The following is an 18,485-nucleotide window of genomic DNA, read 5'->3' on the forward strand; positions in this document are numbered from 1 at the left end:
TGATATTTTTCAAATACAAATGTCAAGTTTCACTGCAGCATTGAAATACCTGTGGACTCAGAGTTGCACTTTAAAGAAGTGCTTAGCTACAGAAAATTCAGAGGAGTAAAAGAGCAGACTGTTATGGGTTTGATATACAGGTTGTATTTGCAACATGACAGAAACCTATAGAGCAAAGAGCAGAAAGGAGAAACGAACTATTCAGGGGGAATAGTATGCAATGAAAGAGACAGGGTATGACAGTAAGACCTCTGTCTATTCACTCAGTAGCAAAAAGCACATCACACTGCTGCAGCTCAACCTTTTCATTTCTCTGGTTTGAAAGGCTGAAATTGTTTCCCAGCTGCCTAGAACATTTTGACCTGTAATGCCAGATAGTAATATACCTATAACCTGTCAATATTTGGAGCTCCTAAGATCCAGGAGTTCCTGGAGGTGGCAATCACCTTCGTGGTTGCACCTTGATGAGGTCAATCCATGGTATGGATTCCCCTTCCACTAATATAAATTAACTGATTATAAGCATTTGTCTAATAAACAGCTAGTAATATGTGTAATGGCCAGGGACAGGTCAGAGCCATCCCAGGTTGCTAGTAATGAGTAGAACCTAGATGCAGGTGTCAGTTACAGTCATATATAAGCTTCATTACAGTTTTCAAGGCAAAATTTTATGGTAAACCCCGTAGAATAGACAAACATGGCAGGCCAGTGGTGCTAGCACACAGAAATTTCCTGTTTCCAGCCTCAAACCACCATAATATCTTACATGGTTTTTTACATGTTCTGTATCTCTCTCAGCCACTGTAATTGCAGAGATATTTATTTAATTTATTTTTGTAACCTAGTCCACCATGAAGAATTCGGTATTACTATAAAAAAAATTGTTGTGATTCTTTTTGGCAAATATTTAGAATCTGCAAGGTAGCTGTTGAGGCCTCTTTTAATTAAATTTAATCAAAAATATGGCAAAAGCTTAGAGGCTCTCTAAAGACCTCCTCAATGAAGGAATTACCATTTAAGCAACACTGCTGGAAATACAATTTACAAACTTACTTGATGTACTATCCAGGCCACCCAAGTGGCCTGCAGCTACTGAAATTTCCTAGAATATCAGCTCACAGGACCAAAACAACTTTCCTGCTCACCATTCATCTGTAGGTCTGCATAGTTTGGGGTAATGAACAGTAAACCAGTACTGCTTCAGCTCCTCTCTCCTCTCTCTCTGCTGTAAAGTGAAGTAGTCAATACTGTAAAATTTAGCTTGTGTAAAGCATTGCCTTGAAATCTTGAATTTAATCTTCAATCATTCTGAAATGGTACAATGACTTAGTGTTTGCTGATAAGGAAATTAAGAGTTTTTATTGTTGTTCTTTTCTATTTTTAGTTCAAAACAAAACTTGCATTTTTCCCCTCAAAAAAAAAAAAAAGAAAAAAAAAAAAAAAAAGAGAGAGGCTTATTTTAAATGGACCCTACAATGTAGCTCTAAGATATGGATCAAAGTTGAATATTCCTGAACTTTATAAACAGACGACACATGCAGTATAGAAACAAACTTATATTTTACCTATAATTTGGTATGCACTCAAATTCATGAAGAATGTTGTGTAGTAGACTGCAGTTAGGGTCCACTGATGTGTTAGACAAAATTACAGGAAAAATAATTGCAGAATTGGGTCTTTGATATCTATTTCATTTGGTTCAACTTTACAATTTGCATGTTTTGTGAGACTTTGATATATACAAAATAGTAAAAAAATATAAAGTAGTCAGGGAAGAAAATTCTGAGGTAGTTCAGCTTCTTGCTACTTATACCAATAAATTTACAGAGAAAAATATTTTTCAAGTATCATAGGAAATGAAGTTACCTGAACTGAACCTGCCATGCTGAGGTGATTGTTGAGAAAGTGTCGTATCAGGATGAGTAATTCAAGTCGATTCTGTCCAAGGAAATACATGGACTGCAAGAGATTTAGGGAATCATTTAGCCCAAAATTCAAATGCATGATACTTCACCATAGGTAGTCTATATAGTATAGTCTATAGTATAGTTGGATTTCTCACTTTCATATATTGAGAGAGAGAGAAGTGACAGTGGAACACGTGAGAAAACACAGCTCTGAGATGTGAAGAGGGTCTCCAACTGTTCATTCAAATACAAACCTGGTTACAAAAGCTGCATATGCTTTGGTTCATTCTTCATTATTTATTTTATATTTCATTCTTAATAGTTATATGGTTTGGTTTTTTAAACCTAAGGGCTTGTTGTTTGGTGAGGTTTCTATCTTAGTCTTTCTGCGAACTGACTTTAAAAAAGAGTATCATGATATATTATTGCTGTGCTTTTTTCTCTAATGGTGCAAATAAACTGCCAGTTTACTGAGTGGTTAGAGTTAGTGCTTGCTGGTTACAATGCAAAAAGAGGCAGGAAAGTGTTGGCGATCATCAACTTCAATTTATAAATCAATTGTAACAGAGTAAAAAATCCATGTGTGTTCCTAAAATCTGTCATGTAAACTAAATATATCGAGCAGTTAAATACCACTTTGTGTACTTAATAGCCATGTTAGCTGTAGCAAGGCTTAGTTGTTCAGGAATAATGGCCCATCAGCTGAGCCTGAAAGAGATCACAGACTGATTTCAGACTTGAGGATGACTACAAACCATAGAGGCAGAAGGGAGATCTGAAGTCTAAATTGAAGAAAAGCAAGTCAAGTATGGTGGGAAATTATTATTTTAACATTAATTTTTGTGTAGCAGTAACACTATTAGTAGAGCTTTTTTGCAATATGAGTCATGTTTTCCACTTTAGGGATAAAGCTTACATATATTATGACTTTTTTGACTGATATATCTGCCAAGGGAAGAGAAACAGGTTCTGTCACTCTTTTGTAGCTGCTCTGCCTTATCAAAAGGACGTCTCTTAAAAGAGCTGAGGTGGGATAACTTTGGATGTGGTGCTGTTATGCATATTCATATTTAAACCAGAGATGCATGTTCACACCACAAACTGGAATTTCTGAAGCTCTATCAGTTCCATATATCTGTGGATAAATCTCTGTAGGACAGAAAGATTCAAGTTATGCATTTAATTACATACTGCAAGAGACAAAAGATTAAATAAGTTTCAGGTTCAAACTAAAACTGGACCAAAACCAGGATACATAAAGGATGAAAGGATGCCCATACTATAGGAGAGGCCTAAAGATTGTTTTGAAAAGTAATTTAACTATTTCAATGTTCAATGGCTTTTCTTCATTAAGACTTTGTTTGTTGATAAGAGTTGAAGAGAACTTTTTGTCAGGGAAATTACTCATATTATTCTTAAGCGCCAATGCATTTTTTTATTCTTTTCTCCAATGCTCTGTAAATCCCTTAGCTAAGGAGTTTACAGAGTAGAAGGAGGAATATTTTAAATGGCATTCTCCAAAAAAACAAAACAAAGCCGTGCCAAGACAAGCCAAGAGGGATTTGACAGAGCTTAAAGGCAAAAGCCTTAGACTCACAAAATGAGATTTTTCATGTTGAATTTTTTCATCTATTAAGAATGCAATGCACCTCCTAATCTACCTTAATCAATACCTTTTTTAAAAAATTAAAATCCACAGACTCTCATTACTGTAAAATACTTTATCCCCTACATTGCACATTGTCATAGAAACCATGTGAATCAAAATAGACAAGTTCTGTAACCTAGAATCCTCTTTCTGAAGCATTGGAGGAAGGTCAAAAACAAGAGGAGCTTTGTTGCCTCTCATCCCCCAATGTGACATGCAAAGGGCAAGACAGGGAATTGAAAGTTGTCATTTTGCTAGACACTAAAATTAAGAGAATCACAGAGTCATTGTTATTTTCAATCTTATAGTTTCCTTATAATTCCACTGGTCACCTTCTATTCTATAGATGCTACTTTTCTCTTTTTGCTCTCCACAGATCCATTTGTTTCCTTTTTCAGCATCTCTTTCTTCTTGAGTGCTCTTTTGTTTTGTTTTCCTGTAGTTTCATTTTATTCTAGCATTGTCAAATCATTTTTAGAGAGACATCTTTTTCTGCAAATGTGACATCTCTATAAATGTCTTTCATTGATTAAGAACTTAGAACATTACCATATTTGAACTCTGACTTATTTTGGCACTGCAGGTTTTATTGTCAGTATCTACATACTTGAAAACCTTCATTCAGATCTTAGAAGGACAAAACTTAGCCAGCTTTATTTTGAAAACAAAACCAATCCTTCTTCAACATCCTTACTCTTTTAGAAGCTAAGAACTGATGTTTAGTACAAGTACTACTGACCTATATTTCAGAAATTTGTGGTCATCCCTATCAAGGCTATGAGTGGCAATCTGAAGGCAGATTGCAATTCTGAGAGCTCAGCCTCTTCCCTGAGACCTCTGCCCCTCCAGTGATGGATGTGCACATGTCAGTGTCAAGCAACTCAGCCAGAGATCCTTCTCCTTCATTTGCTGGAATGGGGCATGCAGAGGGTCTCCATTAAAAAAAAACAAACCCATGCATATCCTCAGACAAGAGGGCATGAACCTTTCATGGACTACAAAGCTGAGAAACACAATCATACTTCTGGTAATCATGTTTTCAAATATGTGTTTCTCATTTGCTTGAGTCAAAATAATACTTTTCTGTTGCTCTAGGTAGTTGAAAATTTATTAATTATTAGAAAAGTTTCTGAGTCTTTATTTTCCTTTGATGCCTTTCAGAGAAAGAATATTGCCAGAATAAGTGGTTGCTATAAATGGTTCTATGTAAATTTTTTTCAGAATAAAGATTTCTGCACAGAGCTTTCTCTAAAATTGAGACTCTTTTGAATCATCTGGGCAAGGGTCATAAAGAAAGTAAGCAACAGAGTGCTTGGGGGGAAAGCTGCTATGCTAGAAGGAAAACACAGTGCAGAAACAAACCAGGAGAACTTCCAACACACTGCTCAGAGGACTTTGAAGAAAAGAGATGGGATAACTAAACTCCAAATATTCATAACACTATTAAATTTATCAACACTGTTATTTACAGTTTGAAACAAACATTGAAGAAATCCTAGTTTTTCTTCTGGAGTCAGTGCAATATGTATCAGATTGAGAATTTTTTAGGCAAAGCAGCTTAGCTCATCCTTGCAAAAATGGCATCCTTACTGAGAAAGGTTTTAGATGCCAAGATTTTTTTTAAGTTGTAAAAGGCAAAAGTGAATAATTTATTTGTGTTCTTGTCCAAAGTAACAGAACACAATGGATAGAAGCAAAAAAGAAAAAAAAATCTCTGCCAATTTCTCTCTTCTTAAATGTCACTTTATCTGGATTATGATCAGCTGGATTGACTTTGCTAGACTGACTTTATTTACACATATAAAATTGCTTAAGCAGCAAAGATAAATTCCAGTATTTTATAACTTCATATTCCAGACACAGTAATGTGCTTCTTGCTGTGATTTGTAAACCTGCCACTGTATTTTGAATGCCAGTTCAAATGAAATTATGAGTTATGAAATACATACCTATGAGCATGTAAATTAAAATAATATATTATTACAGCCAACATTTAACATCAGTAGTTGGCTTTAGCAATGTTAGCAATATAAAATATAAAATATAAAATATAAAATATAAAATATAAAATATAAAAACAGAACCATTTTCTGAATTTTTAATATAGTGATTTATTATAAAAGAAATAAAAATTCACCATTACAATATTTGTAGATCAAATTTTTCTGAGATTTTCTATAAATGAAACTCCATTAAAGCTTTCACATAGTCTTAGAGATTCCTTTGTTTTTCAGCAGTTTCATAGGTAATCTTAGGTGATAATTTAAAAGAATTCAGAAGTATCTTTTCACAGCAATCTGTTTTATTTTTTCATCCTCCCTTAGACATGTAATTGAAACCAAACAAACCACCCTTCAAAGTAACATGTAAAATGCTGACAGTAGTTTAAAAGGGCTGACTCTAGTTTTTGTAGGCTTTGTGCAAACACACTGAAATACAGCCCATATGGTCTTAACCAACAGTGAGCACATTCTGTTAGACATGCTGCATAAATTAAGTTGTTTTAAATAAGAACTGTTGCAATTTAGGTTTATTTTCTCTATATTCCTGGAATCGATCCTCATGGAAGCAATTTTCAGACATATAGAAAGCAAGGAGGTGAACCAAGATAGCCATGGCTTCACTCAGGACAAAAAGGGCCTGACCAGTGTCTGGGCTCTCCTGTGAAGGACTGACTGCAATGCACAAAAAGTGATCTTCACCAATTGGTGAAGATCAGCCTGGGCTTCTGAATGCTTTAAACACTGCTCCTCATGGAATGATAAGCCCCACACTGGAGATTTGGAGTTGGATTTTAAGGGTAGACTACTGAGAGGGTGAGATGGGTGCAGCCAGAGCTGCAGTCAGTGGCTCTGTGCCAGGGGGAGGCCAGTGATGAGTGGTGACCCTCTGGGCTGCCTTGGGACTGATGCTCTTCATCAGTGCTGCTTCATCAGTGACAGAGGCAGTGGGACCAAGGGACCCTCAGAACATCTGCAGGTGACAGAAGATGAGCAGTGCAGGGGACACTACAGAAAGGTGGAATGCCATCCAGGGGCACCAGGTCAAGCTTGAGAACTGAGACCATGAGAAGATAAGGATGTTAAAAGGTCCAAGTACTGCACATAGCCAGAGCAGTCCCAGAATTGAATACAGAACTGAGAGGAGCATACATTGAGAGCATCCCTGCTGAGAAGGACTTGGAGGTTCTAGTGGCTGAAAAGCTGGACATGACCCACCACTGTATTCTTGCAGCTCAGAAAGGCAAATGTGTCCTGGGATGCATCCAAAGCAGCGTGGCTGGCAGAGAGAGGTGGGCATTCTACCCCTCTGCTCTGCTCTGCTGAAACTCCACCTGCAGTGCTGCACACAGCTCTGGGGGTTCTGGCAGAGGAAGGATCTGTTGGAGCAAGTCCAGAGGAGGCCACGGAGATAATGAGCAGGATGGAGCTCCTTTTCTATGAAGAGAGGCTGAGAGTGTAGGGATTGTTGAGCCAGGAGAGGAGAAGGCTCCAGGAAGAGCCTTGACATTTCAGCCTTTTAATAGTTCAAGTGACATAGACAAAAGAGGGAGACCAGTTTTTACAGGGACAGATAGTGATAGAACAAGGGAAAATTAAGATTAAAAAAAAAGGAGACAGATTAGCTATTAGGAAGAAATTATTTATCCAGATTACCATCTGAGTTACCATTACTACTGTGAGGCACTGGAACAGAGTGCTCAGAGACATTTTGAGTGCCTTTTTCCTGGCATTGTCCATGGTCAGTTTGAGGGGTCTCTGAGTAGCCTGGTCCAGTGGAAGGTGTCCCTGCCAGTGGCAGAAGGGCTGGAACTGGGTGATAATTAAGATCCCTTCTAACCCAAGCCATTCTATGTTTCTGTGATTTTTTTCCTATTTTAAAATAAATATGTTGTATATTTGATGAACACCATTTAATTAAAAAAAGAACACACTAAATAAAAAGGAAAATTTGATCCCTTTCATCTTATTTTAGTCAGGGATTCTCTCTTTCTGCATGTAACAAAGCAGCATATATCTAGAAAGAAGTTAGCTGGATTGAATTCAATAAAAATAGAGATAGCTTTGTTATTCAAATACTGAAGAAGACCGTCAAGTAAAAATAGATTGATTTGCTATATTAGAAGGCTGTCATTAGAGTATGTGAAACACCAGCTAGATATCAAGTAAAATTGTACTAGTCTGAGAATTACTGTCCTACAGGAAGTATGTTGAGGTCTACATATAAATATTTCTCAGTGGCTATCCATGTAATAGGAGAAGCTGTGCCATGTCTGGTGACACACAAAGTATCTCTTACTCACAGAAGAGTAAAGAGGAAAGATGCACATTGTCCATGGCAATCTGCTGGCTATACTGAAATGCTTGTATCCAATTTAGGCAATTTATATTTCCACAAAAACATGAAGGTTCTGGCTACTGTCATGTCTGGTGGTATTTACAGCCAGTGTTGCTGAGGATTTATTTGTAGTGCAACATTATTATCTTGTGCCTGGTACATTGTTGAATAAGGAGAAATTAAAACATATAAATGTGGAATAAAGAGTTCAGATAAATCTAACAAATTAGTCCTAAACTGAGAAGAAATTTAGAATCAATGACTATCAGAACATGCTGTATCTCTCCCTCCAGATGCCTGAATATTCAGGGGAAGTAAGTCTTACATGAATCTTCAGTGGTAGGTATAACTGCTATACTATACGCATGGATATTCCTTTTGATCACTTTGCTTTTCCCCCTATGAGAAGGAAGAGGGGGAGAGGTCAGAAGCTCAGCTTTTTCTTTTTTTTTTACTATATTAAATATGGATTGGGACAGTGGTGCCATTGGCACACAATCCAGATATGATAAGATGTGAGGCCAAATATGGAAATATGTCAAGTTTACATTTCTATAAAAGGAAAAATATTTATCCTTTCTACATTCAGTTCAATTGCTACAACTAAGATAGAGAGACAAAAAGTCTGCTGTTCTCATGTTATAAAAACTTTTATGTTTTATCCTGGTACCGTAGAATTTATCAAGTACATCTTGAATTGCCCAAAACTTAGGTTTCCAACACAAAATAAGCAGGAAACCATAGACTGCAGAAGGACAGACAGCTGAGAGAAGCAGTTCTGTCTGTCTTAAAATAGATGTCTGAATCATGGAAACAGACTACCCTAGCAAGTGCCTATCAGAGCTGGCTCTAGCAGGAGCCTAGCTGACCATTTAAATGAGCAACCAATCCTCTGGCTAGCGAGAAAACTCCCTTCTTAGTGTGCCTTGTTTAACTCTCAGTGAATAATTCATGACAAGTAATGTACTCTCAATGTAACCTTCATTTGCTCTCATAGAAGCTCTCCAGTAACTTGCACCTTTTTTAAATGCATAGTTTTTTCTTTTAATTACAGTTTTGACTTTGACAGTTTTGCATTAAAAGTCAAACACATTTTGTACTTTTGAGTGTTCCTATGAAATGTTTGGGGTTTTTTTTTGTTTTTTCATGTCATAAAAGCCATATTAAATCTTTGGAGTTTTCCATACCTCAAAAACAAACAGAAGTGAAACATGACTAGCAAATTTTATACAAATTCAAATGGATTTTTTTTTTAAACACAAGTGATACAGAGGTACACTTTCTCTTCAAGAAAGGCTTTGTAACATAATGAATAATTTAGATTTAATTTTAGTTCCTGACATTTTTCTGAAGGACTTAGAAGTATGGATGAGGTCATTCTACAAAACAAGAGCCTTATCCATGTCTGACTCATTCAGGTCATGGTCCCATACCTGTGGATGCCAAGTTTCCAGTGAAGGACATGGAGAAATCCACTCCACTGTTTTGTAGAGAGCTCTTCTGTTATATTCATGTACTTATCTCACCCCAGATTTGCTTTCAGGATGACTTTCTGTAAAAGTTGCTTGTTTCAAAAAGACAAAATGTTAGAGAAACATTCATTTTAGAGTATGCATGGCTGGGTTGGGCAGCTTTTCTGTTAATGTTTGATTTCTGTTCTAGACAAGACAAAATTTGAAAAAAAAGGCACACTTTACTATATAAGACTAGCTAACATACTTAAAATTTAGGAATAAATTTTCAGGTTATGCATACAAGTTTTGTTTGCTTGAAACAGGGGTCTGTATGTACTCTTGATATACATACATAGTCTAACAATGGTGGTATTCCTAGGTCTTCCAACCTTCTCTTGTTAATCTCACACTACCTCTTTCTTCTGAACAAGATAATGATGAAAGAGGGCATGTCTTACAAAATGCAATGGTCATCAGATAATAAGCATGATACTCAAAAGTAACTTTCTCTGGGACCAGACCTATTTATGAAATTTTTGTAAAAGGAGTACAATTGTCTTGTCTTTTCCTAGAAGCCACTGCTGCATTTGAAAAACAAAAGAAAACAAACAAACAAACAAACAAACAACCCAAAAAAATAACCAAAGAGGAAAAAATGTTAGTCTACTTTGGTTTTTTTTTTTTGGCCTGAAAGAGCTGGCATGTTACTCTTGGAAACAATAGCTACTGCTTAACTCCCTACTAAGTAAGATCCACCAATTATTTTTTAAGCAGCTATTTATCTAAGAAATTGTAGTGCAAGTTTGTGTGGAGCAAATAGTTAAAAAATAGAAGGTTTGATGGAAAGATTTATAGATTTTTCATTTTACCTTGTAATTAGTGCTGTATTACTGCAGTAATTTAGATCTGACAAAAAGACCATATTTTTATAATGCAACCCATATTTTTATATGTTTGCGTGTTTGTGTACATATATATATATACATACCTATCCATGGATCAATCTGGGGGAATTTTTTATGTTTATTTTTAGAGAAAGAGAAAAACAGCCTGGCACACTATGCAGCCTTAGATCAGCTGAAGTCCAAAGTCTTCCAGTAGGGTAGTATTTAATTTTAGGTTATTTGCTAGTATACAATGTTAATTCAACATTAACAGACATAATTTATTCCAGCCTTAATGACAGACATAACCATAGGCCACAGCATAGCTGATGGCACTGTTTACCTAGAATATAATGTTTCTCAGAATAAAAGTAGTCTCCTACTCCTAAAAAATAACTCTATTTTGAATCTTTAGCAATGAAGTTTTGCATAGGTTCTGTTTTACCTTCTGCAATGGAATCTATGCTGACCAGCAATAGCCAGTTCTGAGGCTGGTAACTTCTAATTGCACAACTGATTAAATCAAAGTAGGCTGCACTAAAGGCAGAGGGACACGTTTTCAGTGTCCTTTTCAGTGTGTCAAGAGCCTGATGTGCTATGTAAGGGAGCAAGGCACTCCAAATTCTCTGTGTGTCTCATATTCCTTTGGTGCTCATGGTGGTACAGCTCAGGCAGCAGCACCTAGCAACTTCAAAGGAGATTGAGCATCTTCAGACAAGGCACCATACTAGAATTGGGTATTCCTACAGAAGACCCTCTCTGCCATGCAGTCTATGAGGAATTTTGCACATTTGACTTTGTGTAAGGCCTTTGTAGAGCACATAGTAACTTTTTTTTTACGCTGCAAGCACTGAGCTAATAAACCATATTTATAAACTGGATAGCTCAATCCAGGCAGCTAGATATAGGTGGATGCAGGAAGAAAGCACCAGTGACATACATCATGTTTCTTCTGAGGCCTTTGGTTTGCCTTTTTTCATTATTACGAATTCTACGATCTATTATAATTACATTTTTTAGTTCTCTTATTTATGCAGTTATGTGTAACTTTTTCTTCTTTGCCAAAGAACTCCAGTCAAAGGGAATTTGCTGTTACCTCGACATGAATGGAAAAAGTTAGTTTACTGGAATTCTAGCTCTAAAAAAAAATATTTTAAAAATCACTTGCTATGTTGAGGAGTGGCAAAATCTGCGGCAGGGTCAAAAATTTGTTTCTTATACTTGTTTTGAAAGATATGTCTCCTGAACCTACACCTGCATTACTAGTTCTCAGGCCCACTTACAAAGGTAGTATAAGAACATTTTGTTAATCTTTTCTGTCCTTCAGCTTGTTATGCAGGAGGACAGTAAGAGGATAAGCTAGTTCTGTGGATGAACTAGAATGAACTGTGCAACTCAAGAGTTTCACAAAACTAATTGATGTGGTGCTTTGCTTTGTGCAGTGGAATGTGTGCTCCAGCAGATTGGAACGCTTGATTTCAAGTTTAAATGCATATTCTTTATTTATTAAAAAATGTATTTCATATAAGTGTGGAAACGGGAAAGTATAAATGAAGAAAGCAAAGATACAAACTGTGAGCAAGACTAGATACAGCAGTTGCTAAGAAATAACTAGCTAAGGCATAGTCCTGAGAGAATGAGCCCAGTCCAAGTTTTTAAAGATATTTTAGTTATCTACTTGAAAAAAGAGACAGGGTGAAACTAAGATTGCATATCAAAAGGCAGCAGATTGTTTTATAGCTTTCATTTGGCTATGTGTACTCCAAACACCACAGTTAAGAGCCCAGTCATTATTTATGTCTGAAGGCTTGAGGTTGTGAATCCATTTCTTCAGCTTGCATAGAGCAGCAATAATAACCTGGCACATATGGCATGAGGTTTTTTCATGAGTTTGATGTCCAAGTACTTTTCAAGCAGCATTATGTGGGTTATCCCTGTTTTACAAACTAGGAAGACAAAACTCAGAATGCTTAAGCAAGTTTTCCATAACCTCATGAAAGAGATGTTCCCAAGCGTGGAACAGAACAGTCAGTCCCTAAGCCACGCTTTTGGCAATTCATTTAAATATTCAATTCTTTGTGCTGTAGCACTGGTTTAATTCAATTAGTTACTAATTTGAAGATAAGTAACTAAGATGTAAGCATGTTCAAACTGGGCTGAATCCAGAACACTTTTCATTTAATGCTGTTTTATTTCTGCATATTTTTTCCCTTAGACCTTTTATCTATACAGCTAAAACCTGGGTTAATGATACATGCATATAAGAAATATTGTTGCTTTTATTGATACTTTTACTATTAGTGTGTGTAGTGGTACTGAATTTCTCCACCTTTTAGTATTTTCATTGATTTTAAATATTTTCTTAATTTTTTTATTATAAAATTAACACTTTCTCTAAATGTGGTGGCATCCCAACATGACATCTTTTGCAAAGCCTGCCATAATTAAAAAAAAAAAAAAAAGATTCCAAAAAGGGAAAAAATATGGATCTGCTAGGTTTTATTATTTTTTTTTTTTAACTGCAGGATTACATGCACAAATCAACTATTTAAACAATTACCATTTCTCTCTCTATTTATTCTCTTAATTCTTCTTAATTGTTTTTTCTCTTCATTTCTCCAATTAAGAGAAATTGAGTATTTTTATTTTTTGGCCCCATGCCAAATGCAAAAATAAATGCTATACCACCCTCTGTGAACACGGTGGACTAGTATTCTCCTCTCTTTATGTAAAACTTAGACAAATCTGCCTTTGATGTTAATTGCAGCACAACAGATTTTATGTATAAATTAGAAGCTATTGTTAATTGCCAAAGCTGTACTAATGTGTGCTCTAGAAACCTCTCTAGAAAAAGGTTGGCCTTTCTCATAATAAATATTAAGAGGCTTCTTTATTTCAGGTTTGATAAAGTCAACTGATACATTTCAGATAAAACTAACATTCCCCAGAGGTCTGTGAGCCCCTCCCTTTTTTCGTGGGAAGCTTATGATTCTAAGATTGCTCCCTGAAGACAATCTCTGATTTGAAGTATGGTTGCTTAATATATATTTCATAATAGTTGAAGTTAGTAGGCACCAGGAGAATAGGAGTTTACTTCCAAAGAGCTGAGAATGGAGACTAATGAAGAAAGCAGGTTTGCAGTAGGTGTTAGTATTTGGTTAATGAGATGGAGAAATGTGATCCCATGAGAATTTTTCTTCTGAATTGCCATTGAAATTGTCATAACTCAAATATTTGAGTGCCTGCAACTAGAGTGTGTTTATATTGTATAGTAGTGCTTAGTATCTAAATACATTAATATTTCTAGTTATTTCTAGTAACTTCAAGTAAGAGGCAGCATATTATCTGATACTTTACTGAAAACAGACCATCTTGAGATATTTACTTTGTGGCAAAGCAGAAATAGTCTGAATATTCCATTTCAGTATGGTATTGCAAAAAATTTAGTCAAAAGCTCTGTTTTGCTTACACAAAATTGGAATAATGTTTGTATTTATTTAAAAAAATCAAGAAAACTAAGATTTAAAAATGACCAAAAACAAAAAAAACCCCAGCTTTAAAATTGCCAGGTATTCTGTAACAGAGTTGAGGATCTCTATTTTATCCGACTTATTTTTTCATGACCTAACACATCTGTTAGAGGAATAAAAAAGTTTCACAATGTGATGTCTGGTTTATGTGCACTTGTGCAGACGTGTGACCTGCACAGTGGCAGACCCAGCTGTTACTTAAGGATGTGTGACTGAAGGACCCTTGGAGCCAAGTTTGCCACAAATGCCTTCTCCATCCATTGAAGTTAATTTTTGGATTCCACAGGACCCCTACAAATGGTCCTTTGTAAGTCACTAGGTGGTATTTGAGAGATAAGTCCAGAAAACATGGAAACGTGAAGGACAAGAATGCAGAACAGGAAACATTATTGACATTCCTCCTGCTGTTGTGTATCACTTTATATGCAGATCACTGGCAAAAGCCTCCAGGGCAGTTAGGATCTTTCCTGTTGATATACAGTGTAGTTGCTAATGCATTTTATTGTCCTGTTATAAAATAAAGTGCAAAGGTTGTAGAGAGCCTTACTAGCATTCAGACTGGATTAAGTTTTTGATTTTTTTGATATGTAATCTATTTATCATATTTTCCTTCTATTCGCTAAGTCTATATAAATTTTATAAATGCAATCTTCAGTGCTTGTTTTCTTTATTAACCTAGATGCACTACCATCCAAAATAATGTACTGCAACACTTGTTGAGACTGCAAAGGAATGGCTATTAAGCATGCAAACACTTGTTCAGCAATAAATTTGTTCTTTCAGTTTAAAACCAATTCTAACACCGTTCAGGGTATTTTCAAAAATTTATGAAGTAAACAATATAACCCCTATTTATTTTTTATTAATTTCCCCCTCTTTTAATGCTGAAATTGCCAAATATATCAGCACATAAATTGACTCTCAAAGTTTTTATGATAATTTTTTTGCTAGAATCTATAAATGCAATTTTTTTGCTAAAGCATAAAGTATTAATGTACTTATAACAGGGAAAAATATCTGCAGTACAGCAAAAAGGATGTCATGTTAAAGTTCTTCAACTAAGGTATTTTGTCCTTCAGTGATTAATAACAATAACTATCTGTATGTGTGTTTAACAGTCAACAAGGAATTTAACTTTTACTTAACTTCCCTACAGAGTTTTGAATGTCTTTCAGATAGGGAATACTTTCTAGTTTGTGAAGTTAGACAATAGCATTCATTCACATTATCTAAGAAATGAGAGAGTTATGAGAAAGAGAAAGGGAATAATTACATTTCTGGTTAAGCTTTTTAGTTGATTTGGAATGAAAAAAATCTTTGTTCTTTTCTTTAATCTACAGAGACTAATTTATCTAACATGTCTGTCAGTGGAATTTTTCTGCAAACTCAGAAATAAATGTTACTGTAACTTATATTCATCCTTTCCTTTCATTTTTTTATCCAGAAGTATTTCCCCCCCCCCTTTTTTTTTTTTCTTTTCTTTTTCTTTTTTCTAATGTTATTGACCTTTAAACCTGTTGTTATCAAACTGCAAGAAAGAGATAGGGACTCCTTTCAGCTGCCTTCATTCTCATGTGACCTGAAGGGAGAATAGGTTCAAAATAGACTAGTTCCTCCCAGGGCAATACAAGACAGAAGAGAAAAGCACTGTCATTTCCGAACAGCACCGTGCTAGAGTAAACTCAGCATGAAAAAGGAAGGAGTTGCAGCATGTTAGAATTCTTCCTCCACAGCCTGGATTTTTACACAAGACGGATGTGGAGGGTGCTAAAAAGCAGAGGATTTTAAAAATACTTTGAAATGGAGTACTTTGAGAATGAGTTTTTTAAGGACAACTGACATCTGACTGCTAGTAACACTGGAGGAATTTTTCAAAATGAGCATTGTTATGAAGCCAAGATCCCGATCTACCAGCTCCTTAAGGACTGCCGACGCAATGTGGTAATGTGGCTCATTTGTTTCTTTCAGGCTCTCCTTCCTACTGTGACACAGAGATATGTCCCAAGAAAGTCACAGGCTCTGATGTTGATTTGGTAGATTTTGCATGGTTATTGAATATGTTCAGCAAATGTTTGCACAATTATTAGTAAGAAACAAAATTATGTAGCTTTTTGTTGTAAAATACAATGTATTTTTTTTAAAAAGAAAACCCTGTTCATACTTTTTGTAAAGTACATTACAGAGATTTTTATCCATTCAGCAGTCAGGTTCAATCCTTACAGTTAGAGATACCATCTAAAAATCTTCAGATTTTTTTCAGTAAGAGGAAGGTTTATTTCAGTAGGAGAAATTGTAACAAAAAGCTGGCATTACTGGAGGCTGGAGAGTAAAATGAAGTTAGAGTTCGTGTGAGCTATTTTGGGATGCTTACATGTAGTTTTGCTGCATAAATAGACTGGCTGGTAGAGATGTGTGCTGTGAAGCAGCAGGCTTTGTAGCAGCATGTGTGAGACTGTGTTGTGTTATGCTTTACGTGCCTCCCCTGCTCTCTGAGGCTTAGAGGAGTGGAAGTAGTGTTTGATATTGATCTGTCTGTATGATTTTTCTTGCAGATTTTTTTCAGTTATTAATCAGTAAAGCTTTGTCTTTTGAATAATTTTTTTCCTTATGCTTTTTAAGCATCCCTTTATGATTTTTAAAACTTGATAGGCACTGACAGGACAGTTTCCTATTAAGTATGAGAAATTAATTCCATTTACTCTCTTAATGTGTCAAACATTTTTTTCTCCCCTCTGTATCCTAAAACAAACACCATAATTTTAATAAACACATAATTTATTTATTCAGAGCTATATTTTATAGGTATAGAAGATGTATTTTAAAATGTAGCTTTTCAAAATATTTAATGGCTGATGTGTTACTGGGGGATAGACTACTATGTAAGTACAGTTCTTTGTGAGGAAATGCATCCAGTTAATTGCATATTATCCTTATAAAATCTTCATGTTTCAAATAGTTTTAGCTCTGAGTTAAAGCCATATCAGTATTAGCATTAAAGCAGTTAGTACTTTTTTCCCAGTTATATTTCACTGAAACTAATTTGTAGTAAAAGATAATTAAACAAGTACCCTGCTCAATCTAATGAGGAGTCCTGTTTGTTCTCAGAAAGCGTGAAGGCAGAGTTTTGCTGAAATAAATGCAGTAAGTAGTGTCTCTATTAAAATGCAATGCCATCTTGGTAAACTAAGTATTGCTAATGTGCTGCACTCTGCAGGGTGTCTCCAAGGAAGTGAGCTAAAACATACATACCTTAGCTATTACGTACAACTATGCAAATAAATCAGTAACTCTGATTAAGTCTGCCTTTCTTTCTTTCTTTCTTTTAATTTTTTTGGTTGTTGACTGCCTTCATGAATTCTTACAGGAAAAAAAATAGTTTAAAAGGAAAAAAAAGTCCTTGTAACTGATAGTTGCAGGGTAATTTGAATACTAAGTATTCTGTCTAAAATACCTTTCTGCCTCCCTTTTGTTGCTGTTGCCTTTAGTTATAGTGCTAATCTGATATCTGAGAATACCTGTTTTGCTGGTTGTAAACTGGGAGTCCTCTGCTGCCCTGCTGTTTGGGAACTCGACCTGAGCTCAGAGGTGGCTCTCAGGGAGACACTTGAAGGCAGCTGGAGAGGTACATGCTGTTCTGTGGCAGCGTGGAGCCCAGCCAGGCCTGTCCCAGCCACAGGGAGGGCAGAGATAACAGCAGTGGCAGGCAGCTGCTGCTCCACACTGGGCTAGCTCCTGGCTGCCCTGGGCAGGGGCAGCTGAGGCCAGCCCACCCACCCTGCCCACCCTGCCCAGCCAGCAGCATTCCAGCTGGCCTGAAGGGCACCAGTTCCCAAAACATCTGCTTGACTTCACTTTGTGAGCATTATTGCATGAGTATGAGGATTGTACCCACGGGTCAGCCCCTTCCTGCAGCTCTCTAAGAGAGAATAGCAGTGCTGTAATCTTGCTAAACATTGGTGCTTAGAGACAAATTAAGTCAGGGTTAAATCAGAAGCACTGGTAGGTGTTCAGGCCAGAAGGCAGGAAGAGCATAATTTTCCTTTCTGAATCTGTTGACATAGTGGTCCCACTCTATGTATGAAGAGCAGGAGTAGCAGAGAGGAAGGAGAGGACAGATCTCAAGAACAGACAGGACTGTTTTAAAGTGGATACCCCTCTTACAAGGGTTTGAGAAAAAATGATCCCAGGATTTCCTCTATTTCTCATGTGACTAAGTTCCTATGAAGATCAGAAACCAGGGTCCCAACACACAGAGGCCAGGGAAAGAAGAGGTGTAAATATAAGAAAAAGAAACCTCTGCTCTTGGTGCCTTGAAATCAGAGTCCTTCTTTGTCCAAAAGATACAGTAAGTTCAACATAAAAGTGTATGTGTGGTAAAAGCATCATATCATTTTCAGTATCAGTATTAGAAAACAATCAGAGGGTGTTTCCACTGGTGGTGCTGTGATGGGTATCCCAGCTGACTTTGAGCAGATGCAGGTGAGCCCAGGCTGTGCTGATGCTTCCCCTTTAAAGCTGGCTTTGGGGATAGCTGCTGTTAAGTGTGATGGTAGGGTCTGGAGGCAAATCTCTTTCCAATGTGCCTTGGTAAATTTATCCTCATGTTATGTGACTGAACTAAAAGCTGGTATTTACACAGAACAAGAAAGTGACTTATATAATGATTATTACCAGTTACATTAATGCTGCTCAATTCTATCGCTCACTCCTACTCATTCCCCAGT

The 18,485-nt window shown here is 36.3% G+C and overlaps 1 protein-coding gene across 10 annotated transcripts in view; it reads left to right on the forward strand.

Annotated features, from left to right (window-relative positions):
* The window catches only part of PDE4D (phosphodiesterase 4D), a 511,449-nt gene that overhangs the window by 371,587 nt on the left and 121,377 nt on the right, over positions 1-18,485 (forward strand). The window contains exon 1 of one of the 10 annotated variants that reach the window (XM_079330599.1): positions 15,318-15,702. The exons of the other annotated variants lie outside the window; for them this stretch is intronic. Within the exon in view, the coding sequence (XP_079186725.1) occupies positions 15,638-15,702 (65 nt within the window). The 5' untranslated portion in view covers positions 15,318-15,637. Of the gene's footprint in view, positions 1-15,317; positions 15,703-18,485 lie in introns of those variants that run through there. 10 annotated transcript variants of the gene reach the window in all.

This window comes from Erithacus rubecula (assembly GCF_903797595.1).
Source record: "Erithacus rubecula genome assembly, chromosome: Z".
Lineage (NCBI taxonomy): Eukaryota > Metazoa > Chordata > Aves > Passeriformes > Muscicapidae > Erithacus > Erithacus rubecula.